Source organism: Eleutherodactylus coqui, chromosome 1 (genome assembly GCF_035609145.1).
Source record: "Eleutherodactylus coqui strain aEleCoq1 chromosome 1, aEleCoq1.hap1, whole genome shotgun sequence".
In the NCBI taxonomy this organism is placed as follows: domain Eukaryota; kingdom Metazoa; phylum Chordata; class Amphibia; order Anura; family Eleutherodactylidae; genus Eleutherodactylus; species Eleutherodactylus coqui.
The window spans coordinates 237,403,066-237,430,703 of record NC_089837.1 but is presented as its reverse complement, the minus strand read 5'-3'; the positions used below and the strand labels follow the sequence as shown (position 1 = coordinate 237,430,703).

Sequence of the window (27,638 nt, the reverse complement as noted above, 5' to 3'; positions counted from 1 at the left end):
AAAGATGGGGGAGGGTGGAGGATGATCAAGGGGGGGGGGGGGGAGGCGACTGACCTGCCTTTCCCCGTTAGTCCCATTCGCGTCTGCTGGTTCCAGCTATCATTGTGTGATATGACCTCTCGTGTGAGGAATTGATGCTGTTTGGGCCCAAATGGGTATCTCCCCTGTCTCTCTCCGGGAGATCCACACACTCCAAGTCGCTAGGTATTTGCTATGCCTCATTTTATCTCTGGCGCATAACTCTTCCATATACCCCAACCTATCCATCGTTTCTAGCCACATTACTCTTGAAGGTACAGACGCTGCCTTCCAATTTCTCGCGATCACATGATGGGTCGCTAATATGAAAAATTTTAACAGTGATTTTTTGACACTTGCCAGGGACCCAGGGAACATTGAAAGCAGGGCCACCTCTGGTGTCAGCCGGAGAGACCCCCCACTTACCCATGAGTAAAGGGCTCCCACCTCCTGCCAGAGAGGACAGATCAATGGGCATGACCACCACATGTGGATATAGGTACCTCTTTCCGCCTGGCATCTCCAACATGAAACCGAGTGCTGGGGGTATATTCTGGTGAGCTTCTCCGGTGTCCTATACCATCTGATTAGGATCTTATAGATCAGCTCTTGCGATCTGCTGGACATGCTCAATTTGTGTGTGAGGGTGAACGTTTTTTCCAGACCTCCTCCTGGGGTAGGAATCCCAGCTCCGCTGCCCACTCCCTCTCTAAAGCTATCCCACTTCTCTGTGTCTCTCTCTCTACCATAAAGTGATATAGGTCAGATGCGCTTCCCTTCGTTGATGTGTTTAAGGCATATTGACTTTCAAAGGGAGTTGGGTCGGCCCCTAATATTTGGTTTCCTCCTAACGATCTTATGTAATGGCCCAGCTGTAAATACTGGTACCATGCTCCGGTCGGGGACTCCCTCCCCCCCAGAATCTCCTCCAATATTTTCAGTTTACCCTTCTCTGTCATATCTCTCACTCTGGGGATATCTACTGATTGACCCTCTTTCAACATATCTACCAGAGAAGAGCCCCTGTTAAATGTTGGGATGTCTTTATTGCCCACCAGCGGTGTCAGCGGGCAAGGTCTTCTGATCAGTCCCATTCCTGTGGCCCAACCTATCCAGACTGTGAATATCCCCTCTATAAATGGGGATAGACCTACGTCCTTATATTTCCCGTTTCCCGGGATCCAAATTAGGCCGGTCACACAATGGTCGGCTGCCTACTCTCCATGATCACCCACCACTTTTGCGACCTGCCCTGCGTCAATTCTAGTATGCGTCTGGTCAGTGTCGCCCTATAGTATAAAGCGATGTTTGGGACCCCTATGCCGCCCTTTTCTTTGTGGCCAGTGAGAGCCCTCCAATTCCGTCTGGGTCGCCCCGAGCCCCAAATAAATCTCATCAGTAATTTCCTGATTTTGCTCAGGAAGGTCCCCGGCAGGGGCACCGGCAGAGTCTGCATAACATACAGCAATCTAGGGAGGACGTTCATCTTCACGGAGCTGATCCTGCCAAACCAAGAAAGGGGCACCGCCTGCCACCTGTCCAAGTCTTTTTCTTGGCCTAATACATTTTAGAAACTATCATTTCAAAAGAACATTTTGTGGAATCTGTTTCAAATGTAATGGTTGATGAGCAAAATGACGTCATACTGCAACATTATGCTGAAAACCAAATGTTCTAATGGATGATAATGCATAATGATGATGATAATACATGATTTAAAAAGTTTCCCCTTTCACTAATATTATCTTTTTGACTTTTATGTAACCTCTTGAAGCTTCAAAGTATATTTGTATCAATTAACTGAGCAGCTCATATGCTCCAACTGTGTAATACACTCTATGATGAAATTTAGACCTTTAGCCCAAATTCTGGGACAACAGCTGTAAAGAGAATGTGTGTTTGTCTACTTCTTTGTTTGACAAATATTGGCACACACTAACTTCCACAGTTTTCATGGCCCTCCAAAGAAGTTTTTAACTTACAAAACGTGCATTTTTTTCTAGCAAATTAAGGCTAGGTTCACACGGGGCGGATTTGCCGCAGAAATTCCGTCCGGAATTGCCCCGCGGCAGATCCGCCTGCGTCCGCTAATCCCGGTGTTAGCCAGCCATGTGGACGAGATTTCTCAGAAATCTCGCCCACACAGGATGGTGAATCCACCGCGGCAAAGCCGGCCGCAGCATGTTCATTTTTTCTTCTTCCCCTGCGGCCACGCTCTCCTCTATGGGAGCACCGGCCGCAGCGGAAGAGCGAGCGGCCAGGCCGCTTCAAAACCAGCAGCTAAGTGCAGCGCTTCTCCCGGCGGAAATTTAACGGTTTTTCGCTGCAGCCAAACCGTGAGATTTTCGCCGGGAATCCACCCCGTGTGAACCCAGCCTAAGGGTGAAGATTTGTAAGCAAAAATCCATACTGTATTTATTATTCTGTGTAATAAAATATAAACCATTAAGCTACTTGATAGAATAATACGTTACGGCTTTTATTTTTCAGGAAAAAAAATGTTGCGTTTCACTAGTTATTGATGAGATCCAAGGGATGAAACCTAAAATCACTGCAGAAAACAGAACACATTAAAGGCTTATTCACACGGGCTTATGCGTACAACGCTGCTAGTATACCACAGCCTTTCATGTACAGGCTGCGATTCGCACTGCACATGCCTGGAAATATGATGTCACAGAGATGCACAGTGTGTTTTTTTTTTGTTTTTTTTCCAATTCCGGGAATACGTATCAAAATGCTGCCCCTTTGCAATCCCTGTGTATGGACATTGTTTCATATGTAGCCCACTCACATTTTCTATGCAGAGAAATAGAGCATGCTGCAATTTATTTATCCTGTGTCTCGATGCACAGCACCTACACTCCGCTGTAAATGGAAGAGTCAAAGTCCATTGACTTTAATTTCTCCCATTCACTGCATGTTACGCATGGGAAATACGCGTGTGTAATACGCAGTGACAATATACCCGTGCGAATGAGCCGTAATTCGTACTACTATATATGTGCATGGATGCGTGATTATGATTAGCATGTTAAAACAACAGTAAAAGCAAGAACTATACTATAATGTTATAGGATGGGTGACAAATGTTTGAATGATGGGAACCCACCATTGAAGCCCCTCCAATCACTAGAACAGTGGTCCTTAACCCCATCTGTTCCTACTTGCTGCGCAACTGTTCATTTCCACCAGTCCCATAGACATTGAATGGAGAAGCAGGATGAATGCTCAACCATTAGTCATAATCAAGCTCCTCCTAACTGCAGTTTTGCAGTGAGTAGAAACTAAGGGGCTGGGAACCCCCATTCTAGTGATTGGAGAGGCCGCCAGCAATCACATATAGTGGATATAAAAAAAAGTCTGTACACCCCTGTTAAAATGCCAGGTTTTTGTCATATTAAAAAAACAACAAAGATGAATTATTTCAGATTTATTTTCACCTTCAATGTGACCCGTTATCTGTATAATTACACTGAAAAACAGAATTATAGACTATGCCGCGATTTTTTTTCTTGCAACATAGCATCAGTGAAAACATCACTAATCTGAAGGAAACCATTGAAAATCATTGGTTTCATAATTCTACATTATTAATCATACTTGCATTGTGCGAAAATCATGCAATTTTTGAACTACGTAAGTTAACAAAGTCTTGTGAATAGTGCCAAATGCTAACGTTGGGAAAAACATGGTTTTCTGGGTCATTTGTTTAGGAATTACAGGGTGTTAATGTGGGAAGTTGCTATGCCCACTTCATGTTGATGAATTCCCTTCTATGTTCTCCTTCCTCCTTGTCTTTGATTTATTTGCAGCAACTGGCACGCTTCCAGCAGTGCTGCACAGGAATCCAATGCTTGTATGAAAAATAAATAAAGTAGTATAAATCATATTATATAATAAGTTGAAAACAATGTAGACCTTGCATCAGTGTGAAAACAGAGTTGGGAGCGACAAGCAAAAAAAGATATTATTTAATTTCTAACTACCCTAATTTTAAAGTAAATTGGAAGATATAAAGCCATGCAATTGAAGGCCTGAGCAACAGAGGTGCGGCCAGAGGTTTGTAAAGGAAGTCTGTCATCCAAAATCACATCATAAACCAAGCGTTACACAAGATGTAAGATTGACGGACGAGGGTAATCCTATTGTTTCTGCTCTTCAGTTACTCCACTGCTGCATAAGCACCATGTTCACATCACATACACAGTTGGCTAATTAATTTCCTATGGACACGCGATTTTCTTGCATCAGTGATGCCTTTTCCTGTAAAAAAATATCTTGCATCGTGTCACTGCTACCCGCGATTTTCTTGCACAATTAAATTTTATCACGAGAAAGTTAATAGGACTTTTGTTAAAATCGCACGAAAATAGCAAGTTTGTGCTATGCGATGCGATAAAGAAAGAGGCTCCACAGGGGAACATGTACAACAAAACATCGCAAATCGGAGCTGTATTTTTGCAGAACTGTCGTATTGTGAGAAAATCGCGCGATTTTATAGCTCGTATAAAGAAGCCTTAAGGGCTCTTTTGTTGTGACAGCGTATTACGCGTGCGGCTTTTGTCCGTGTAACACGCTGTACCAATCTGCCATAGGCTCCCATGTTGCAGCTCACACATACTGCGCAAAATACACAAGCAGTAAAGTTCTATCTTGGTGCGTATTATGCGCAAATTCACGCCGAGATGATGCATTGCGATTGGTGGTACACAGCAACTACGGAATGTCAATCGGGATTCGGCACTCCTCAATATGTGAGTAATACAGAGCGTATATTCGCCAGTGTGAATGAGCCCTTACTCCCTGGGAAGCCACACAAAGGACGTGCAGTCTGATGGTCAGAGCGGGGCAGGTCACTGCAAATGTGTCTTTTCCAGTAGGGTGGTGCAAGCGCATTATGTGACAGCACGGCATCTGGAGACATCCATTATTAGTAAACAGTTTGGAGAGGAGCAGGACCAGGCAGCAAGATTGCTTACTGCACATGCCATGCAAAAAATCTGATTACGGGGCGATAGTCACTCTAAACAAAAAAATGGTATGGTTACATTTGCTTATCAATCGACCATCTTGCATTACTGTTGATTTATGATGTGAATCTAAGGTGACAGACTTCCTTTAAACATAAATAGACAGCATCTTGGCAAAGCAGTATAGTTTTTGGTGGCAACCTTAGGCCGGGCTCAGATGGCCGTAATTAATACCGTACTATGTGCCTGAGCACACAGCAAGTACGCCATGATGTGTGCACTTGCTGCGTTCTGCCAATCATCATGGTGCGTTTGCACACAGAATACGAGCCGAAATAGAACTTACTGTGATTCTTTTTTTTTCTTGAATACATATTTTATACAATTTGTGTGAGCAGCGACATAGGAGCATATGAGAGATTGGTACAGCGTATTACGCGTACAGGTTTTAAGCTGTGATCATATGCTCATCAAAAATCACAGAAAAGGAAAATGTAAACAAATGGAAAAAATCACAGAAAGGCTTACAACTAGAGATGAGCGAGCATACTCGCTAAGGCAAACTACTCGAGCAAGTAGTGCCTTATGCGAGTACCTGCCTGCTCATCTCTAAAGATTCGGTGCCAGCGGGGAGGAATGGGGGGGAGATCTCTCTCTCACTCTCCCCCCCCCCCCCCGCTCCTCCATGCTCACTCCCGCAACTCACCGCTCTCCCTGGCCGGCACCCGAATCTTTAGAGACGAGGGGGCAGGTACTCTCATAAGGCACTACTCGCACGAGTTCGCACGCTCGCTCATCTCCACTTACAACCTATTAACGATGCCATATTTCAATCCAGTCGTGTACAACAAAGGTGAACCGCACTGGCATCAGCGCATTGCAGGTTACTGATAAATACCAATAAATGCCGCAAACATTAGCCATAAGGAAGGTGTGTGAGTGGCGGCTCATCAGTGCCATGCACCTGTGCGGTTTCTCCTCCATATAGCAGTCTGACAGTCTACATGTTTGGGATGTGGTATTGTTGCCGGCCCTCTTGTATCCATATATCAGTAAGTATATAGCGACCTAAAGCTATAAACTAATTCCAAACACAACGCTGTTTATTCTTCTAAACAAATGACCACAGTTTCTTGACATACTATAATGCAGAACAAAATTGTATCCTTTTTATTTTTTGTACCTTCATAGTTACCTCTTTAATATTACGTGGATTTACCACTCTGAGTGCCTCACGAACTGAGGATGTTGTCCAAAGCAAACTTCTTAAAATCCTGCTTTTATGCTTTTCAAAGCAGAACTAAAAATAAAAGCAGTGAGCAGGGAGGCGGCAAGAGTGCTGGTTTATGCCTGCACTAGTTTCCATACATGAGGCCACAGCGAAAAACCGCAAGACCTCCATTGGGAAAACGCAGCTTCAAAACCCACGGCACTTAGCAGCTGGTTTTGGAGCGGCTTGGCTGCACGCTTTTCCGTTGCTGCTGGTGTTCCCATAGAGGAGAGTGTGGCCGCAACGGAAAAAAAAAAGAATGAACATGCTGCGGCCTGCGAATTCGCGCCGCAGCGCCGGCTTCTGCCTGGTTTGCCGCGATGGATTTTCTGAGAAATCTTGTCCACATGTCTGGCTAATCCCGGGATTAGAGGCCCCCAACGGATTTGCCGCCGGTGAAATTCCAAACGGAATTTCAACAGCAAATCCGCCCCATGTGAACCCAGCCATACAGTCCTTATCAGATCATGTGAGCTGAGGAAAGGCTCAGCTCTAGTACTAGTATTAATTTTGGAAAAACATTTATAAACACTTATGAACTTTATTAAAAAAAAAAGAACAATTGCTTGAGGAAAAACCTCCACATACTCTTTTCTCTTTCCACCATCATGCAGCCATTTTCCAGCTGCCAAGGCAACATTTTCAAAGCAGTTTGAATCCTTCATGTCAGCAGCGCTGAGTTATGAAATACATATCACAGCATGTCCTGTGCTGCCGCCTTTAATAATTTAGTAATTATAAGGCATAGCAAAAGGAGAGAAAAATGTTTGATTGTTTTTTTGTTGTTGTTTGTTTGTTTTTTTTGCCTCTCTTCAAATTTCCTTTAACATTTACAATGCAAACATTCTTCATTTTCTTAGTCTGCTTACAAGTCGACCATAACTGGATCTGCACTTTATATTGAATTTTACATTGCATACATTAATGGCTATTGATTAAAGTCTGATCACTGTGGCACAAATAATTCTAAGCGGAGCTCATATATTTAAAAAAAACGTCCCCACATGCGCAGTCACCTCTGTGGCACCTGAATGTGCTCATTATGTACTCAGTAGGGTTTGCATTTTTCTTTGTAGCCTAACGTTATTTTTTGTGTTTTTTTTACAGATTCCAAGCATATGTATACTTTACATGTGCGTTTCAATCTATTTCTTGTGGCATCCACTACCTGTCCTCTGTGTTCATTGCCGTCACTCCAAAGTATATCTGCAGACCTCCAGGAAATGTGAGCCTGATACTGCTCCATAATGACACTGTCTCTCGGTTCAGTGAAGTTTGGCATTTATGGACATCAGTAAATGATCCCCTTGTTGTACAGCAGGAAAATGGGGAGATTTGGGAGCTACATCGCTGCAATCTGTATAAACGTATAGATTCCTTTACCCCAACATATACCTATCAAGGAAATAAGACCTCATATTCCTGCTCTGATGGATATGAATATGATTATACTAATTTGGAAAGCAGCATAGTAACGGATTGGGATCTTGTGTGTGACCAGGAATGGCTTGCTAAGTTTGTTCAACCAACATTCATGCTGGGAGTACTTATCGGTGCAGTAGCTTTTGGTGATATCGCAGACAGGTAATTTATTTAAATAAGATTTTGCTTTGAAGCGTGATTAAAAATGGCAGCACATGGGTTAAGTAGGACTTTGTTTAAAATATATGCTCACAAAGTAGCAATGCAACACTTGTATACTGTATAATTCAGTCAAAAAAGCAGCAGTCAGTCAAATGAGAGGCCACTAGGATATAAATATAGTGTGCACATGTTGAGGAAAGAAAGGACGGAGAGGTTTACAATTCAGAAAGTTCTTTTTCACGACCCTTCTGCAGTCTTTAGCACAGTTTGTGGCTCGTGGAAGCCTGGGATTATGTGTTCCTTTGTTTTGTTTGAATTGTAATACATTGAAAGACATTAATCGGAGCCAGCAGTGCTTTTGAGGTTTACTTCTATCATGATGGGCTCCACTGTGACCCGAATACCAACTCTAACGACACAAACAAAATGCTCGGAATCGGTATTCTCCACAATTTATTTCACTCCCTCCTCTTAACTATGGCCATGGGGGCAGAACAGGGATAATCTGCGGTTATTTTATAGCTAGGGAATACTGCACACAGCGATGATATGGTAACTGCAGATTACCAGGATAGTGATGTCATTGCACTGAAATCATGCACACAATGAAGTTAAAGTGACCCTGAACAAAGGCTACACCACATCTCTGACTACCTGATGCACACAGTGTATTAGTGTGCATTGGTAGTGTAAGACCATACATGCTGGACTGATTGGCCAATACTGCTCATGTGGGCAGCACAAGTCAATCAAATCAGTGTGTAGTGTCTTGGACTAATGATGCATACTAGCGCACGGCATACATCAGGTAGTTGGAGAAGTGGTGCGGCCATCTTTATTTGTCCAGGATTGGAGGGTATCATTGGGTAGAGTGATGTCGCAATAAGTGGAGACTCCACACAGTGATGTCATTGCACTAGAATCATGTGCTCAGTGATGTTGGAGAACAAGAATGGACACAGTAATGTCTAGTGATTTCAAGTTCATAGGGCTATGGCCAGCAAATATACTGCAGTCAGGCGCCCAGGCAAATAATTTTCAAAAAGTTCCTCCCTTATTCTCCCCTTTTGAGTGCCACCTTGAAGTCGCCCCACATGACCTGTCTAACGGCCCTATTATTAATTTGTAAAAAGTAATCCAATTTTAATACCTTTTAAACTGCGTAAGCCCCAATTTAGTCTTCTGTCTCCCATTCTACAGAGACGTATGTCTGGTATGCATTCCACTGATCGGTGTTCATGGGAAAGGGGAAATAAAGGGATTTATTGATGGCCTAAACTTGAGATGGGCCATCAATGTGAGATTAGTGGGGGCTTTAACTCCTGGTACCTTCCTAACAATCATCTGATTGAAGAAGCAGCAGCACTCTGGCAAGCGCTGCAGCATTTTCATTGTTTGCCAGGCACGCTCTGTACTAGCTGGTCTTGGTTCTGCAGTGGCTGCAACTTCGGTCCCATTCAAGGGACTGAGTACAGACACATTCACTGCAAAATGTACAACATTAGGCCTGGTAAATCATAAAGAGGCCTCAGCAACTGCTTGAGTGCTACAGCCCTTCAATTAGCTGATCATTTTAGGTGTCAGAAGGCCGATCTCCAGCCGTCCGCTGTTGATGGTCTAGTGACATAGTGTACATTGACCTGCAGAAAGCAGAATGCCGGCAATGTACGCTTCGTCCCAGGAAGAAAAGGATCCATCCGGCTGGAGGTGAGGTGACCCGGGGGACAGGAGGGGTCAGGAGAAGATGGGTGAGGTGAAGATCCGGTAAGAAGACTGCCTGGGGAGGAATAGTTAATTTTAGAATTTTTTTTTAATGACAGAAACCCTTTAATTATTATGCTAGAATAAAGAATACTGTAATCCTCCCAAATGTCATCCAAATGTAAAGAATGGGTCCAAAATAGAGAAGAGAAAGAAATGGACAAGAAGCCTTAAACATTATTTATGCAAGCGCTGATGCTACTTCTGGGAGCCCTGCTTGCATTACCTTTGCCCTATGATGTACAACCTCCGAGAAAAAGGGAAGTAGAAAACCTAAGCCCTCATTCAGTGTGCCTTGTAGCAATTGCATGGGTTGGCTCTATAGTCCACATGCAATTGAGGTCACAGCTAAGGGATACAGTATATGGTTATGTCACAGCACAGGAAGAAAAGCAAAGTATCTCTGCACAGGGATTCATACTTTGATGTCACAATCACTGAGTAATGCATGTGGTGATGTCACTTGGCTCACAATCTAGTAGGATTTATTAGTAATATAATTAGAAGGACACAATGACAGATTTGGCACTACAATTACTCAAGTCTTCTCTTGCAACTGTATTGTAAAATGAAAGTTTATCACGGTTTCTGACGCAAGCAACCTTTTAAGGTTTTTTTGGTGTTTGAAGAAAGTGGCTTATCATGTGACTTATTTACTAGCCTTGTTCAGTAATTATTTATTTAGTGAAATTAACACTGAAAAAGTTCATGCCAAAATCAGAAATTCAGCTAAATTTAAGAAACACTATAAAGGCAAGTTGTGTTTTACAGTGTTTACTGAGCCGCACTGTTGCATGTCCTGAACTCCTCCATGAAAACTTATAATGGGATTCGCTGCATTTGATTTTTACTCCATGTGAAAATCGCTCATGTAAATAGCCTAATTGGCTTTGTATGGGTCCTTCTGCTGTCTGTGGAATACTTGGACAGCCCACAGGCCCATCATACAACTATCTGAATATGCCCTTAACATCTTCATCAGAGTGTCCCCATTAGTATCCAAATGGTACATAAATGTGAATATTGGTTTGGGATTTTTGTAGTCAGAAAATAAAGGCTTCTGTCCTCCAAGTCATCACTTTAGTAAAACTACGTAGGACTTTAGCACAATTTTCTTGATTTGAGACCCTGGTAAAACCAATTTACCACTTTTTAGTTATCCATTAAAGAGTCCTTCAGCTTGAACAAGGAATATTAGGCCTCATTCACGCGATTGTTGCTCCTCTGCTATATTTTGCATTTGATGACTTTATAACCATATTAAATGGGTTGGAAAATAATTTGAAAATGCTCCTGTGACTAGAGGCTACAGCTACATATTTATTGTCATGCTTCCTGGTGTTATTTTTTCACTCTTATTATGTCCACCATTATGTCCAGTGCTTCTGGGAAGAATCCTATTGCAATGTGCCAATTCATATTGATTATCTTGCACAACAGTGGGAATCGCTCCAACTGCATTGAACAGGAAGGTTTCAGCGGTGGGACTGAGTTACAGAGGATGAGCGTCCACTAGCACTGGACACATTAGATGGACATTCTAAGTTGCAATCAAAAGAACACCAGGGGGCGTCGTAATATGTAACAGGGATATCTACATTTAGGAGCATTTTTAAGTATTATTACAATTGAAAAGTTATGGTTTTTTAATATAATCTAACATAGTACCATAGTATATTAGGCTGAATGAAGACAATGTCCATCTAGGTTAGCCTGTTTCAACCCCTAGTTGATCCAGAGGAAGGCAAAAAGAGGGGCAAAAGCCAATTAACCCATTTGGGTGAAATTTCCTTCCTGACTCCATAATATCAGTCAGAATAATCCCTGGATCAACCTTTGATAGTTCCAACCTGAATATAAGACTCGGAACTACAAACCCACTGGTCACCTAATGTCTATATCCTGTAATATCCTTCCATTTGAGAAAGATGTCTAGTCCCCTTAAACTCCCCAATGGATTTTGCCATCACCACATCCTCAGGCAGAGAGTTCCTCAGTCTCCCTGCTCTTACAGTAAAGAACCCCCTTCTGTGTTGGTGATGAAACCTGCTTTCTTCTAAACATAGTGGACTCCCTCTTGTTACCGTTGCAGTCTTTGGTATAAACAGATCATGGGAGAGATCCTTGTATTGTCCCCTCATGTATGTATACATAGTTCCTTTTTTCCAGGTTGAATAATCCTAATTTTGTTAGCCTCTCTGGGTATTCCAGTCCTCCCATTCCATTTACTAATTTAGTTGCTTATCTTTGAACCCCCTTAAGCACTGCAACATCTTTCCTGAGCACCAGTTTCCAGAACTGTATACAGTATTCCATGCGGGGCCTAACAAATGCTTTATATAGTGGAAGAATAATGTTCTTGTCTTTTCCCTCTAACAGAGAAATGTAATATCTAATTTGTGGCCACTTAATCAAAAGTCATAGAAGAACATAAAAATTTGTAAAGACTATACCCAGGGAACCAGGAGGACCAGCTATACAGCACAGCAACTCAAATTAAGGCCTAATGCAAAAAATTGTATTTTCGGTCTGTGTGCAGTCCTAGTCTATGGTTAACTAGAATCTGGCAGCACAGGGACCTGTAATGATTAGGCCGCCTGCACACGAACAGGTCGGATTCCGCATGCGGGAGCCTGCAGTGGAATCCGACCCTGTACCCGGGTGGCATCCGCGTGTACTTGTCATTTTCTCTTTTCATCCGTCAGACATGTGCAGTACAGATTTTTTTTTTAAATGTTTATTTTTCCCGACACGGGCACCGACTACCTATTCACAATGTTAATTGCGAACAGGCCGTGGGTCGGATGACTTCCGTCGACTTTAATGGAAGCAGTCTGTGTAGACACAAAAATAGAGCGTGCTGCGCTTTTTCCTTCACTCAAGGAAACTGCAATTGGTTTCCATGAGTGTGCAGAAAGAATTGATTTCCCATTGCATGCTATGAATGGTATTTGCAGCAGATCCGCAATGCAGATACCGACCACAGATTTCGCAATGCAAATCCGTTCATGTGCAGGAGCCCTTAATGTGCCAATTTATACATCAGTTTTTTCACATGGATCGCGTCAAAAAAGAAAAAAAAACAGCAAGCACTATTACAATCCAATATGGGGACAAGACTCCCTTTTTCAAGTCGATGGAGATAAAGAGAAAAAAAAAGGATGCTGTCTGTTGCTACCTGTGTTTCCTTTGCTAAAAGATGCATAAAAAATGAATTGAGAACGTGTAAGACTGATGACATATGCCGTGTTTCCCGAAAATAACCTGTCATATTAATTTTTGCACCAAAAGAAGCAGTAGGTCTGATTTTTGGGGGAGGTCTTATTATACTTGCCTAGTAGGCTCAGTCCAGGTCCCTCCTGCTGCTCTCTAGAAGTTCATCGCGGTTCCTACAGTCCTCGGCGGCTCATACAACATCACTTTCTGGTTTCAGGATTCATAAATCCTGCCTCTAGGAAGCAAGGTCTGTGATTGGTTTTTCAACCGCCGCTCTGACAATCAATACAGTGCTGGATGAATGAATGCGATGACTGTGATTGGTTCTTCCACCGCTGCTCAGCACTGGATAAACCAATCAACAGCCATCACATTGTAGAGGCAGAATTTATTAATTGGCTGAACCACAGCCAGTCACAGTCATTGCATTGGTTCATCCAGCGCTGCATTGATTGGCTGAGCAGTGGTTGAAAAACCAATCACAGCCATCGCTTCCTGGAGGTGGGATTTATGAATCCTGTAACCAGGAAGTGATATCGTACGAGCGGCCGAGGACTGCAGGAACCGCAACGAACCTCAAGAGAGCAGTGGGAGGGACCTGGACCAAGCCTGCTAGGTAATGTATTCCCTTTTTTTTGGGGGGGGGGGGGACGACTAATATTTCAAGCCTCACCGAAAATTAGCCTAGAGCTTATTTTCAGGGAAACAGGGTAGAAGTACAAAATGGACACATGGTTCACATACAGAACTACATTTAGATAAACAACATCAGTTCTTTTACGTTTTCAGCACAAGCAAATGTTTCTCTGATTACATGCTTTATGCTTAGAATATGTAGTATGTGGGAAACCAAGCTGAGTACTGTGGTGGGCCTCATTTGAAGGTTTAAAAAAACACAGGATTTAGAATACCATTAGGAAACTAGGATGCACAAATCCACACTAATGATAGAAACATGTTTATATATAAATAGAAGTCACCCTTGATGTATTTGCCAGAACTTAATGAGGCCACCTGAGGTATGCTAGCAAACCAAATAGAGCCAACATCTAATGATTCTCCTAAGGCAGGAGTACAAAAGTGCAAAGATCAACACAGCAGGTTTTTTCCAAGTTAGGCTTTATTCACATGTCAGTATTTGGTCAGTATTTTTCAAAGTATTTTGTGGGACAAAACCAGGAGTGGGTCCAAAATACAGAAGATACAAATCTTTCCTTTTATACTTTTTCTCATGGAAAATACTGATGTGTATATAAGTTGGAAGTTGGATCTATTGGATACTGATTTAATAATGAAAATTTCCATCTTTTAGGGACACTTTATTTATGGCCATTTAAACTGTCCACAGTTACTATTCTATACAGCCACCCATAGAATTTCTGGGCGCCTGATGAGAAAGAAAAGCTTTTGTGCCCCTACATTCTACCCCTGTAACACATGTACAACTATAGTATACTATCCATTTTTTATTTAATTTTTGCATATAAATAGTAATAATGAGCTTGTAGCAGCTTGATCAATGACATAGTGGGGTTATAGCAGCCTCCAGTGGTGACACTGTCCCTATCTATTAATGAAAACGTGTAATTTATCAATGCATGCTAAGGAGCAATTGAAAAAGTTGTAAGCGCTCCTGGAGGTTTATCTGCAAGGAGGAAAGTAGGGAATGTCTGGATATAAGGGTGATGTAACACCAAAGACTCATCAGGAGCATCTTAATCCTTTCTTAAGGCCGTTTTGTGCAATGAGTACGCAGAAAACAGAGCCCATTGAGTTCAATAGGTTTGTTCACATGAGTGTATTTTGAAACCACCTACACCCATGCAATACCAGACCAGGACATCTTTTCGGTATGTCAATGATCACTTTTTTTTAACCCCTTAGGGTGCGTTCAGACGAGCATGTTTTGGTGCGTACATAGGTGCGTACATACGTCCGCACCTAGGTACGAGCAAAAGCACGCGTGAACACAGCTGTGTGCTTGTTGTCAATGGAGCCGCGGCTGCTGCCGGCGGCTCCATTGAAAACAATGCTCTGCCGGTCCCCTGCATTCTTTTCCAGGGAAGGCTTTACATATAAGCCCTTCCTTGAAAAAGAAACATTTTAGTGCAAAACAAAAAAGAATTTAAAAAAACTTACCTGTCCGCCGCTGCTGTGACCCCCGCGGGCATGAAGAACACATCTGCCGCATGCGGCCGATGTATCCTTCAGCCCCGCTAGTTAAGAGAATTCCCTCTGTGGCAGATGCAGCAAAATGAATTCTTCAATTCTCAACCGCAGCTGTCACACATGACAGCTGCGGTAGAGAATCCTGCTGCCGGCATCCTGTCAATGGCTTTTCAGGGAAGGGCTTCATAAGCCCTTCCCTGAAAAGCCATTTAAAATAGTGCAAAAAATAAAAAAAAAACCAATTCTCACCTCCCTTCAGCTGCCGGGGCTCCGCCGCGACTTCTAGCTCTGTCCCCGGCTCTGTAGTTCTGAGCTATTAGCAGCCGGGGACTTAAAATCCCCGCCTGCTGGTAGCTCTGATTGTGGTTGGCTGAATTGCTTCAGCCAATCACAATCAGAGCTACCAGCAGGAGGGGATTTTAAATCCCCGGCTGCTGATAGCTCAGCAGCGCTACAGAGCCGGGGACAGCGGCAGAAGTCCCCGCTGAGCCCCGGCAGCTGTCAGTGGCTTTGCAGGGAAGGGCTTCATAAGCCCTTCCCTGAAAAGCCCTTTAAAATAGTAAAAAAAAATTTAAAAAAAGGTACTCACCTCCCTTTAGCTGCTGGGGCACAGCCGCGTCTTCTCCTGCTGTCCCTGCACTGTGGTGCTGAACTGCTGATCTATCAGCAGGCGGGGATTTAAAATCCCCGCCTGCTGAAAGAGTTGTATGTAATAGGCTGAGGTCAGCCAATCACAGGCAACTCTCACCTGTCATTCATTCGGGGAGAGTTGCCTGTGATTGGCTGAGCACTAGATCAGCACCACAGTGCAGGGGACAGCAGGAGAAGACGCGGCTGTGCCCGGGCAGCTGAAGGGAGGTGAGTATCTATTTTTTTTGTTTTTTAAATCACTTTTAATTGATTTCCAGGGAAGGGCTTATATGTAAAGCCCTTGCCTGAAAAACAATTCAGGTGTGTAACAGACCATTGTCTTCAATGGAGCCGCCGGCAGCAGAAACGGCTCCATTGAAGAGAATGCCTGCATTTTTTTTTTTTACACTAAAACCTTTCTTTTTCAGGGAAGGGCTTATATGTAAAGTCCTTCCCTGAAAAGGAATGCAGGGAGCCAGCATGTCATTGTTTTCAATGGAGCCGAGGGTAGCAGCCGCGGATCCATTGAAAACAATGCGTGCATTCCCTATGGTGCACGCATGTCCTATCTTTGCAGGCACGCACCTGCAAAGTACGGACATGTGCACACACCATAGGGAATGCAGTGTTGTAAATACAAGTGTGTTTTTGTGCGTGCGTATGCACGCACCAAAACACGCTCGTCTGAACGCACCCTTAGTGACAGCCTTATAGTGTTTTTAGGATCACAGGGTGACCTCCCTGCATACATCTCACGTGGCTCATCGGGGCTGTCAATCCCTCAAATGTTCCTTTAAATCACCTGAACGATTTTCGGGGGTCCCGTACAGCCCCACATGATTAGATCACATGGAGCTGTGCGGGCGTCAAAGCAGCCGGGGGCCTTCTGAAAGTAAAAACAAGATCAATACCATTTTACTAATTGCAAAAAAAAAAAGTAATACAAGTTTAAATCACCCCCCCCTTTTGCCATATTTATAATAAGATTCTAAATAATAAAACCAAAATACATTTTTAGTATCGCTGCGTCCGTAAAAGTCCAATCTATCAAAGTAACACATTATTTACCCCACAACTTGAATGTCGTCAGAAGAAAAAATTAAAGAACACCAGAAATGCACTTTTTTGGTCACACTGTCTCCAAGAAAAAATGCAATAAAAAGCGATCAAAAAGTCATATGTATTCCAAAATAGTACCAACGCAAACTACAGGACGTCCCGCAAAAAAGTGAGCCCTCATACAACTATGTCAAGGAAAAATAAAAAAGTTATTGCGCACAGAAGATGTGTGACGTGTCAGTACTGACTGACCAATCACAGAGATTGCTGAGACAAGACCACTGTGATTGGTTCCCTAGGAGGAAGTAGCGATAGGCTGCTAACTATATTAGCTGTGATTGCCACCGTAGTGACACTTTAAACACAGGACATAAGTTTACTTCCCTTTGCGCTAAATACCTGGTGCCCAGGACATAAACTTATGTTATGTAGCATTAAGGGGGTAAGCCAGTGTGAACCGCAGTAAACTACGTACAAGTAAGTGCTCGTTCTTGTTTCCCATTCTGCTGCTCAGTCAGAGGGGCAGCAAAATGTAAAAAATATAAAAATTGTTCCATTTTGCTCACCACTGATATCAAGGGGATTTAGCTGCAGGGCAGCCTGAAAAACGGAACTGAAATTGGCAGAACGGAGGGGCAGGGAGAGAAAAAAAAGTGCAGGTAAGATACTCTTCCACCTTTCCAGAATTTTGTCCCAAAACCAGAGGGTTGCTTTAAAAACTGAAAGCAAAATGTCATTGGTCTCACTAAGAACAACAATATAATCTTGCAGATATGATATCTTTTAATAGATAATAACTTAAAGATTAGTTTATCCTGTCTTAAAGGGGTTGTCCCGCGCCGAAACGGGTTTTTTTTTCTTCAATAGCCCCCCCGTTCGGCGCGAGAAAAACCCGATGCAGGGGTTAAAAAAAAAACCGGATAGTACTTACCCGAATCCCCGCGCTCCGGTGACTTCTTACTCACCTTGCGAAGATGGCCGCCGGGATCTTCACCCACGGTGGACCGCAGGTCTTCTCCCATGGTGCACCGTGGGCTCTGTGCGTTCCATTGCCGATTCCAGCCTCCTGATTGGCTGGAATCGGCACACGTGACGGGGCGGAGCTACGAGGAGCAGCTCTCCGGCACGAGCGGCCCCATTCAGAAGGGAGACCGGACTGCGCAAGCGCGTCTAATCGGGCGATTAGACGCTGAAATTAGACGGCTCCATGGAGACGAGGACGCTAGCAACGGAACAGGTAAGTGAATAACTTCTGTATGGCTCATAATTAATGCACAATGTACATTACAAAGTGCATTAATATGGCCATACAGAAGTGTATAGACCCACTTGCTTTCGCGGGACAACCCCTTTAAATGAAAAGAAAAACACTGATTTGAACAAGTCCGAGCTGCCATCTGAGATGATGATGGCCAATATTAATAATTGTGCATTGTGTTTCTGTAATGCTGAAGTACTTGTTTTTCTCATTGTCTACAGAGTGGGAAGACGACCAATAATGTGGATTACAAGCTCATGCCAGTTTATATTTGGTGTTGCTGTGGCATTTACCTTCAACTACTACAGCTTTGTCATTGTCCGTTTTCTCCTGGCTATGGTGTGTTTCCTTTTTATTATATGTTACAGTATACCAAGTTCTACAAATAAAAACCTAGGTAATTAGAGTCCAAAATGTTTTAGATGATGTACGTTTTGCTAGAGATTTTAAATACAAATTATATGGAAGGTTGGTGCAAATGGATCTCAATTTATCATTAGTTTGTCAATCTATAAAGACTGAATAGTAGCATATTGGACGTCTTTAGAACAACAGCAGTTCATCATGCTAAAAAAACCACTCCCCACACCATTACTCCACCTCTACTAGCCTAAACACTCGAAACCTATGGGGTAAGGTACTTTGATGCTGCTTTTGCCAAATTCTGATCCTTCCATCAACATGGTGCAACAAAAATCTAGATTTAGGTCTCACGCACATGGGAGGATTTTTGCTGCGGAATCCGGGGTGGGCATCTGCCCCTGGATTCCGCAGCAATTGCCCTCCATAGCATGCTATGGCAAAGTGATTTTTCATGCCCACAAGCGGAAATCAACTGCAATTTTCATTTGCGCAGGAAAAATCGCAGCATGCTCCATTTTCACGCGGGACTCGCACAGACGGCTTGCATTGAAGTCAATGGAAGCCATCGATGGCTGTCTGCTCTATTTTCCGTGTTTAGTTCACCTCATCAATGATGAGCTGTGCCAAAACCCACTGTGTGAGGCAGGAACCTGCGCTTTGCGGTCAGCATGTGTGAGAGTGGCCTTAATCTGACAAATAAGATTTGTTTGATATGTTTATGCACTTATTAAATTTTTTGTATTTCTGAAAGAATTGATTGTATATATTACCTCTATACAATAATGATCACGCTCTCTTGTCTTTTCAGGCCTCCAGTGGATACCTGGTTGTGGTGTTTGTTTATGTGACAGAATATGTAGGGATCAAAGCTCGCACCTGGGCCTCAATGCACATTCATGCTTTCTTTGCTGTTGGAGTTATGGTTGTGGCTCTTGTTGGTTACCTTGTTCGTGCCTGGTGGATATATCAAATCATTCTGTCTCTCCTCACCCTACCATTCATCCTATGCTGCTGGATGCTTCCTGAGACTCCATTCTGGCTGCATTCCCAGGGAAAGCGCAAAAAAGTAGAAAGTGTAATAGCAACAATACAAAAGTGGAACAAAGTGAGCACTAAATGCACATTGTCAGACTTATGCCCTGTGGAGGAGGACAGCGAGCGCACTGGAAAGGATCCCCTGCCTGCCAAAAAACACAATGTACTTGACTTGTTTCACAACTGCACTTTCACAAGAAGGACCATTTCTGTGTGGCTCATCTGGTTTACTGGAAGCTTGGGATACTATGTATTTGCTTTAAACTCTGTGAACTTGGGAGGAAATGAATATTTAAACCTTTTTCTTACAGGTATTAATATTATCAGCTTGTGATAGAGATGAAGCATATTCAAATACACACAATCAAGTTATATACTGCTGTATGTACAGATGCAGCAAGGCTTAACTTGACTTTCTGTGACAAGTTAGCTTATCTTAAGCAGTGGCAAAAGGGTTCAGGGTTGTAATCAGGTACCTCACATCGGGCAGTAGAATAGTAAAAACACACTTGTTTTATTAAAAAGCAGCGCTGCCTACACACACTGCCTGTCGGGTTGCATGAACTTCAAGTAGCCATTTATTTGAATAGAGAGGGGCACAGGGGACCTTGTTATTATTTATAGGGGGTTCTATTACTTTAAAAGGGTTATTCAAGTTAAACTTAAAAAAATCATGCCCCCATGTATAAAATAAACAATCTTCTACTTGCTTCTCCTGGCTCCATCGCAGTTCCAGTGCCACATCCTCCGACTATATTGCGGTGTTGACAGCCTGCAGCAGACTATGTGCAGGACTTCACAGGCTGCTGCAGTCAATCCTAGACCATCGCATTTAAGCTCTGAGATATCTGACTGCAGCAGCTGTGACGTCCCATAATCGGACTGACTGCAGATTGTTAACCCAGACCTGGTGCGCAGAACAGAGCTGCGGTGTGAACACTATTTTAGACCTATATTCTGAAGTTCCTATGTTGGAAAATAGAGTTTTAAGTTTGAGCAACATGTCAAAACCACAGCATAGATTTTATCTACTGATTTCTTAAGACACTTTAAAACAATAACGGTGTCCTTTTTTTTACATGACTAAAGTGTAATGTGTATGTGGAGCTTAAATCCTAATATGTTTATTATTTAGATATAGTCAACTGAGAAATTAAGTAATTGCAGAGAATTCTTTTGTAGGTGCTGTGGAGATTCCATCATATATCGTCTGCTGTATCTGCATGGACAAACTTGGCAGAAGGAATACACTGGCTCCATTCCTTTTACTCAGTACTGTCATTTGTGTTGTGATTATGGTCATTCCAGAGGTAAACATATTACCCTTCCCTACAGTATTATATTTTCCACTAATGAAAGACCTGTTTGATTCATATTTTATGCAGCCTAAACCTTGCCCACCTATAGGGGCCAATGGAAAAAAGATTTTGTCACTGCCCTTTTACTGGTAAAATTTTCTGGCCATTGGCCACCACAAGGTGGGTTGGATTTCAGCAGCATGTGGCAATGGGAGGGGCGGGACGGGGGCATAGCTAAGTTCCACCCCTGCCCCGCCCCTCCAATTGCAAATTGTGGTGAGGGATGGAGAGGGGGCAGGAGCTCAGAGCACTGCTCCCGGCCTGCCTCCTCCCCCTGCAGAGAGGGACAGCGTATATTGGCCGGGTGTGAAAACCCAACCGATATATGGATATCTAAATAAGCCCTCATACTGTAATTACTTGTATTTTTGGCTGGCAATGATTTTTATAATAGGGTTTCATTAAAAATATGGCCTTATTTGCCTTATGCAGATTCTATATATACAGTACATAGCAAGCTGCAGAATGTTGTTTGCTAGCACATCAACTGAAGAGGTAGTCCGATGGCTCAGCCTATAGCCCCTCTGTCTCTCTTCTCTGTTGAATGGACCTCTAAATTGACCTGTGATTAAACAAGTTTTGCAATAAATTAGCTTAGGAGTGTGGACTTCACTGTCAACAGCATTTTGCAGCTTGATACGTGCTATGATACATAGAAGCTGCAGCAGGCAAACGGTGCACATTTTTTAATAAAATTCTATTACAAAAATTATTTTCTGAGAAAATGCATACATTTACATAAAAACAAATTCCCTCAGTAATGTCTATAGCCTTTACATTTAGTTTTCATTGTCTCCTTTTACTTTTGGCTATCTCTTTAAATTCATAACTGACTATGTTGTAGACCCATAGGATATAAAATGTTCAGTCATTGTGTTGTAGTAATACAAAAATATTGTATTCTAGTAGTTTAGCATGTTGGACTTTTCTATACATTCCTAAAAAAAAGTTCTTAAAGGAATTGGCAGGGGCGTAACTATAGAGGATGCAGGGGATGCGGTTGCACCCGGGCCCAGGAGCCTTAGGGGGCCGATAAGGCCTCTCTTCTCCATATAGGGAGCCCAGTACTATGAATAAGGCATTATAGTTGCAGGCCCCGTTCCAGGTTTTGCATTGGGGCTCAGGAGCTTCAAGTTACGCCTCTGACTATAGGGGATGCAGGGGATGTGGTTGCACCCGGGCCCAGGAGCCATTACTATGAATAAAGCATTATAGTTGGGGGCCCTGGTACAGGTTTTGCATTGGGGCCCAGAAGCTTCAAGTTACGCCTCTGGGAATTGGCCACCATTATGTAGAATAAGTGCAAAGTAGTAGATATTGAGTATTTTGGCAACTTACTGATACAATAAAACTGACAGTTCTGCACTGGGCTTTTTAAACTTACAGAACAATGTCCATGTTATACTTTCTACAGAATTCCATACTTTTAGCATATATCTGTGAGAATAACAAATTTGGTTGTATTACAGGACTACGAAACTGTAACCATTATTATGAGCATGGCAGGGAAGTTTTCAATAGGCATTGCATTTGGATTAATTTACCTATACACTGCTGAACTATATCCGACAATCATACGGTAAGAGGATTTGATGTGCTTGTGTAACTTATAAAGGATGGCTCTTAGGATGTTGTTTACCACTTGATCAGGTGCCACTTTGAGTTGTTCGTTTTCTTTCATTTCTAGATCCTTGGCTGTTGGTAGTGGGAGCATGATGTGTCGGCTTGGTAGTGTGGTTGCTCCATTCTGTGTTTACCTGAAAGATGTGTGGATATTCATGCCCCAGGTACAGGCTCTTAGACTTCTAAACTTTATTTGCCTGCTGCAATTTAAAGTGCTTTTTCAGTCTAATACTATTTATAACTTATCAGTAGCAGATCAGTGGTGGTCCACCGCCCAGGACTCCTGCAGATCATCTCATTTGAAGTAGCTATGCACTGTCCATAGCACAGTGGGCTATTATGGTATTGCAGTGATCTTCCATTCACCTCAGCTGGATACTGCAGATCGCCTGATTGGAAGTAGCTTTGTGCCATACATAACGCAGTAGCCCACTATAGTAGTGTAGTGTTCTACCATTCACTTCAATGGGAAACTGCAGTCCTACCATACCTGGCCACCATGCTGCAATCGAGGCTTTAAGCCTTATAGTTGGCCGACAGCTACTGTACTTAAGCCAGCTACTGCCCACCACTACTCTGCTTGGAGTATTGGACCGGAAAAGACTTTGTACTGTGACTCTGGAAATCTTATTTTTAAGATTTATCAATATTATATGACAGTTTTTCTTTTTTTGGTTTTACGTAATCTCTTTATTATTGTTTTGCATGTTATATTAAGCAAAAATAAAGGGTGTAACACTTTTAATTTCTGTTTTCTCAGCTACTTGTTGGGATCATGGCACTACTTTCTGGTATTTTAACTCTTATGCTTCCGGAAACACTTGGAAAGCCACTTATGAACACTATGGAAGATGCTGGAAAAGTAGAGGCCAATGAAGAAAGTAAAAGGAAATCTGTTTTAGAAGCCAATGGTGTTATGATGGAAAAACTAGAATCGTCTGGTGCAGATATCTCTGATGAATCTCTGATGCATAAATTTTAGAACTTCTCACTGTGTCCTATACATTTTGAGGGACAATACTTCACTTGCAAGTCAGTGATGTTTGCTCTCAATGAACAAGTGCAGCTGTGATGAAATTTTTTTTGCAGGGCCAGAGTGTAACTTTTCATATGACAGAAAAAAAATCACAATCATCAATTTCTGTGAAATAACTCAAGCGATCTCAATGAAAAGCTGGTATGGTGTGCGAGTCTTAGCAGACTATGAAAGGGAAATTGGACTTTCAGCTCCTTAGCATCATGTCTGTTTTATGGTAAGGGTAGATTCACATGTGCTGTAAGTTTTGTAGTGTACACTACAGAAATGTACACAAATTATACCTGGGGTGGGGGAACAGCAACAAATACAGGGCTCGAGCTTACATATACATTTTTCCAGTGTAGAAATTCTTTTGTTGCGGATTTTGGGTGTAGAATTTCATCCAAGACTTCAATAATATGTGAAATTCCTTACCATAATTTGCCATACACATCTGTGCCAAATAGACCACGAAAACCACAGCAATAAATCTGCTTGGGTTTTTTGATGTGGAATTAGGCTAAAGCTGCACGACGACACAGGTTGCACAGCCAAAGATTACAGTGTAGCCCTGTGATCTCCTAATCTAATACTCGTAAAAGTCAATGTGGGTCACATAGCAAATCGCTAGTTGAAGTGACTGCAACCCACAGATCACAAAAAAATCCAATTTTGCTAGAGTTTTTGTTTTCTGAAGGTCACGGCATGCCATCTTGTGAGTAGCAGCGTGTCTTGCATTGACTTCTTATCAGATTATGAGATCCCAACACTATACTGCAATCTTTCACCATGTGTCACTGCCAAATTTGCTACGTAGCCTTCAACTTTCTGATGCACATTATGTAGCATATTCTTACACCGTCTGTGAATTCACTCTAACAGTGACAGCTAAGCTAGATGCTGAGTACAGTTACTTTACATAGCTGTGACTGATTAATGGGATCATTCTATTTCTGCTTGAAATAATTTAGTAATCAAATAGGTGCCACAATAATATACAAGCTGTTATTATGAAGACAATCCATTTTTAGTTTTATCTCCCAACATTTTAGTTCAAATTATTTTTGCTGTTATCTGTTTAGATGATAATAGCAAAAATACATAGCACTGAGATAAATTTATAGATAAATTTGTAACAAGCAAATGTCTAAAATGTATGCAGGTCATCAAGTTAGGAAAAGCAGATTAGACAATGTTTACTTTAACACATGCTTTGGAGTGTGAGCTGCCTCATAAAAAATCTATATGACGGACAGTTTTCTCATATCCACCTACAACTCCACTGCTTAAAGGGTCTGTCATGTCCACATGTTAGTAGGGTCTGTTACAGAGCTTTGCAGCTATGGTCAGGCTGACTCCATCAATGTGTTTCCTTTGTTCATATTCACCTCCATTTGTTTTTTGCTTTTTTTAGATTCGGCTTCTGGAATTCTGAATATGTCAAGTCCCCACCACTTTGTCAATGAGTAATGTCAGATTTGATTGAGTGTGGGCGGCTTCCACCACTCGTCAATCAAATCTGATGCAGGGGAGAAGGGGGGAAATATGAATGAAAGAAACCAAAAACGTCAACCTGGGAGTGCCCTTCACAGGTTAATAACAGATCACTATAAAATCACTTTTGAGGGGTTTGGCTTTAGAAAAAAGTAAGAATAAATATATTCCGACCCTCTGTATAGACATTGCAGGTTAAAAATAGTTTAAATTCCTGTAAAAACTTGTAAGGCTCTGTTCACATCTGCATCAGTGACTCAATTTAGAGCCTTAGGCCGCCTGCAGACGGCTGGGTCAGATCCCGCTGCAGAGGCCTGCAGCTCACCCGCTCCCGGCGTCCTCCGTTTCTGCTATGCGCAGAGAGGAGCCGGCACTACTGACATTTCTGTGTTAGCGTTTGCGAAACCCGCACAGAAATAGAACATGCCGCGATTTGTTTTCCGCGTGTGTTTTCACGTGGATAATTCGCGACTGCGTGGATAGGATTGCGTTTTTCAATGCAATTCTATGCAGGCAGGCACGGGCAGAAATTCTGCGGCAAATCCCGCTGCACAATTTCCGCCAGTGTGCAGGGAGCCTTAGGCACAGATCCGTCCCAAAATCCTAGATGAAATATGCTATGCAAAATGCTATGCTATTTTGTCTTCTGCAACCGCAGAAGAAACTTTGCCAAATCATGGTAAAACTGTAATTTTCCATGTTGCAGTTTTTAACCATACCGTCTGACTACAGACGAAAGTTTACCACACAAGACCTTCTGACATATCATAGCTCCAACTGATGCCATAGACCAGGGACTGCACTGGTCAGTAATGATCTACTCCATATGGGGTAGACACAAAGGAGTCACTCAGCCCACTGAACACATCTGCCTCCAGTACTGGCTGGTGTTCCTCTTCTCAGAACATGCAGGCTTCTCCTTCTGGTACTAAGTAGAAGCTTGTGCTAGAAACTAAACTTTAGGCGGTAGTGGGTAATGGCACTGATTCCTGCTGTGTACTGCCTGCTGTTTCTGAAGCATTGACACAGGGATCTTAAATAAAAAAGACCTGAAAGAAAAAAATCAGAAGGTCAGGGAGCCGCGTGAAATGCATTATTTACCAGGTGCCCAGGTGAGGGAATCTGAAAAACAGGTAACTCCCAGTCATACCAGAAGACTTGACATATCTGAAGAAATACATTGTTGGAGTCATGCTGTGTAACCAGGCCCGCTGCCATGAGGACATGACAGGCCATCTTTGAGTAGATATTAACCCAAGTGGTCTTCAAAGCATCTCAAAGTTATATATACTAAGACAATCAAATACTAAAAACAATCAGTTTTAGCAGTTTAGCTAAATAACAGATCATAAATTAAAGCGACTATCTGGTTCACAGTAAAAATTTCACTTTACATGCAGAATCTATAGTTGAAATCCCTGGTGCCCTCCTTTTCAATGTTGCTACTGTATTTTGTCCCACTTGTAGTTTCTTCTTCAAGTATAAAATGGTCGTCAGATTCTCAGACTACGCTATGTATAGTGTGCTTCAGTACTCTCACACACTGACGGCATCAGCACTGTGTCCATCCTTTATCTTCCCCTGCAGGTCCTGTGCCCTGAGAGTAGGGTGAAGTGTCTCAGACTACAGTAGAGAATTCTGCATAGGTGGTCTGAGAATCTTCTGCCCATTTTAACTGTATATTTTGCATGTCTAGTAAAATTTTAAAGTTAAAATTTTAAATTTTCAGCATTTTTTTTTTACAAATATTGTGTTTCATACTTTGCATAAATAATTTGGAAACCTTAGAATGGTTTCACTTCTGCGCTTGGGGGTTCCGCTTTCCTGCTCCGTTCGGGGAGCAGAAAAGGGGAATCCTCGTGGCCAAATGACTCCATCTTGGGACGCAACGAAATAGAGCTGAATGGACTCCATTGACTATAATGAGGTCCGTCCACTTCCCACTTAATTGCCTGGCTTTGGAAAAAAAGAGAAAGCGCTGCATGCAGCACTTTTGCTTCCGGTATTTTGAACCGGACCTGTGACGAAACCTCCGGCCAGAGGTTCAAACGCAGATGTGAAACCATCCATACAGAGGAATTTGACTGCCAAACGTGTGCCTATATACACTTGCTGCTATCTGTAGTAATAAAATATTTTATTACAACGTTGTTCTTTTGCTCTCTACGATGTCTTCTGACTTTTTCTTAAGCATTATCGCTGACATTTTATAGCTCTGTTCACACATGAACCTATGGGATTGAGACCTATTTTCTTATATTTATTTGAAATGTGCATATGCCTAACTTAGATGCTCAAAATAAACAAAACATGCGTGTCAAATGAATATACTCAATGCATGCCTATACAGGACTTCCATTGTAAAATATGGACACATGCCATGCGGTATACTTTTTTTAGCTAAAAACACAAAAGAAAAAAAGTATACCTAAGAGTGTCAAAAAATTTAGGGGCATGTCCGCATATATGTTGGGTGCACCTCCTGATGCATATGCTTAATATATGATCCAAAAGGCTGTGAACAGCATCTCAGATTTTTGTACTTTAGGACCATATTGTATCATACTATATTTAATATTAGAACACTCTGGCAGAGGTGTAACTAGTAATGTAAAGGCAGCACAAAGAGACGTAAAGATTATGATGGTTTTGACTCTCACTTGTGTTTTTTCTTCTTTTCTTGGTATCAGTGCTCTGTATGCCATATCCATTACATTCTCCTACACAATCACTGTATATGTCCCTCTCTGTCATAGGCCTCATGTCCACGGGCAAAAGAAGAATTAAAATCCGCAGCGGATTTTAACTC

The 27,638-nt window shown here is 42.3% G+C and overlaps 1 protein-coding gene across 1 annotated transcript in view; it reads left to right on the top strand.

The window, feature by feature from the left end:
• The window catches only part of SLC22A16 (solute carrier family 22 member 16), a 45,460-nt gene extending 18,481 nt beyond the window's left edge, over positions 1-26,979 (top strand). Inside the window, exons 2-8 of the mRNA XM_066606984.1 lie at positions 7,369-7,845; positions 18,160-18,277; positions 19,110-19,647; positions 20,519-20,646; positions 22,164-22,273; positions 22,382-22,481; positions 23,078-26,979. Coding sequence (XP_066463081.1) covers positions 7,369-7,845; positions 18,160-18,277; positions 19,110-19,647; positions 20,519-20,646; positions 22,164-22,273; positions 22,382-22,481; positions 23,078-23,299 — 1,693 coding nt within the window. The 3' untranslated portion in view covers positions 23,300-26,979. The remainder of the gene's footprint in view (positions 1-7,368; positions 7,846-18,159; positions 18,278-19,109; positions 19,648-20,518; positions 20,647-22,163; positions 22,274-22,381; positions 22,482-23,077) is intronic.
• The last annotated feature ends 659 nt before the right edge of the window (positions 26,980-27,638 follow it).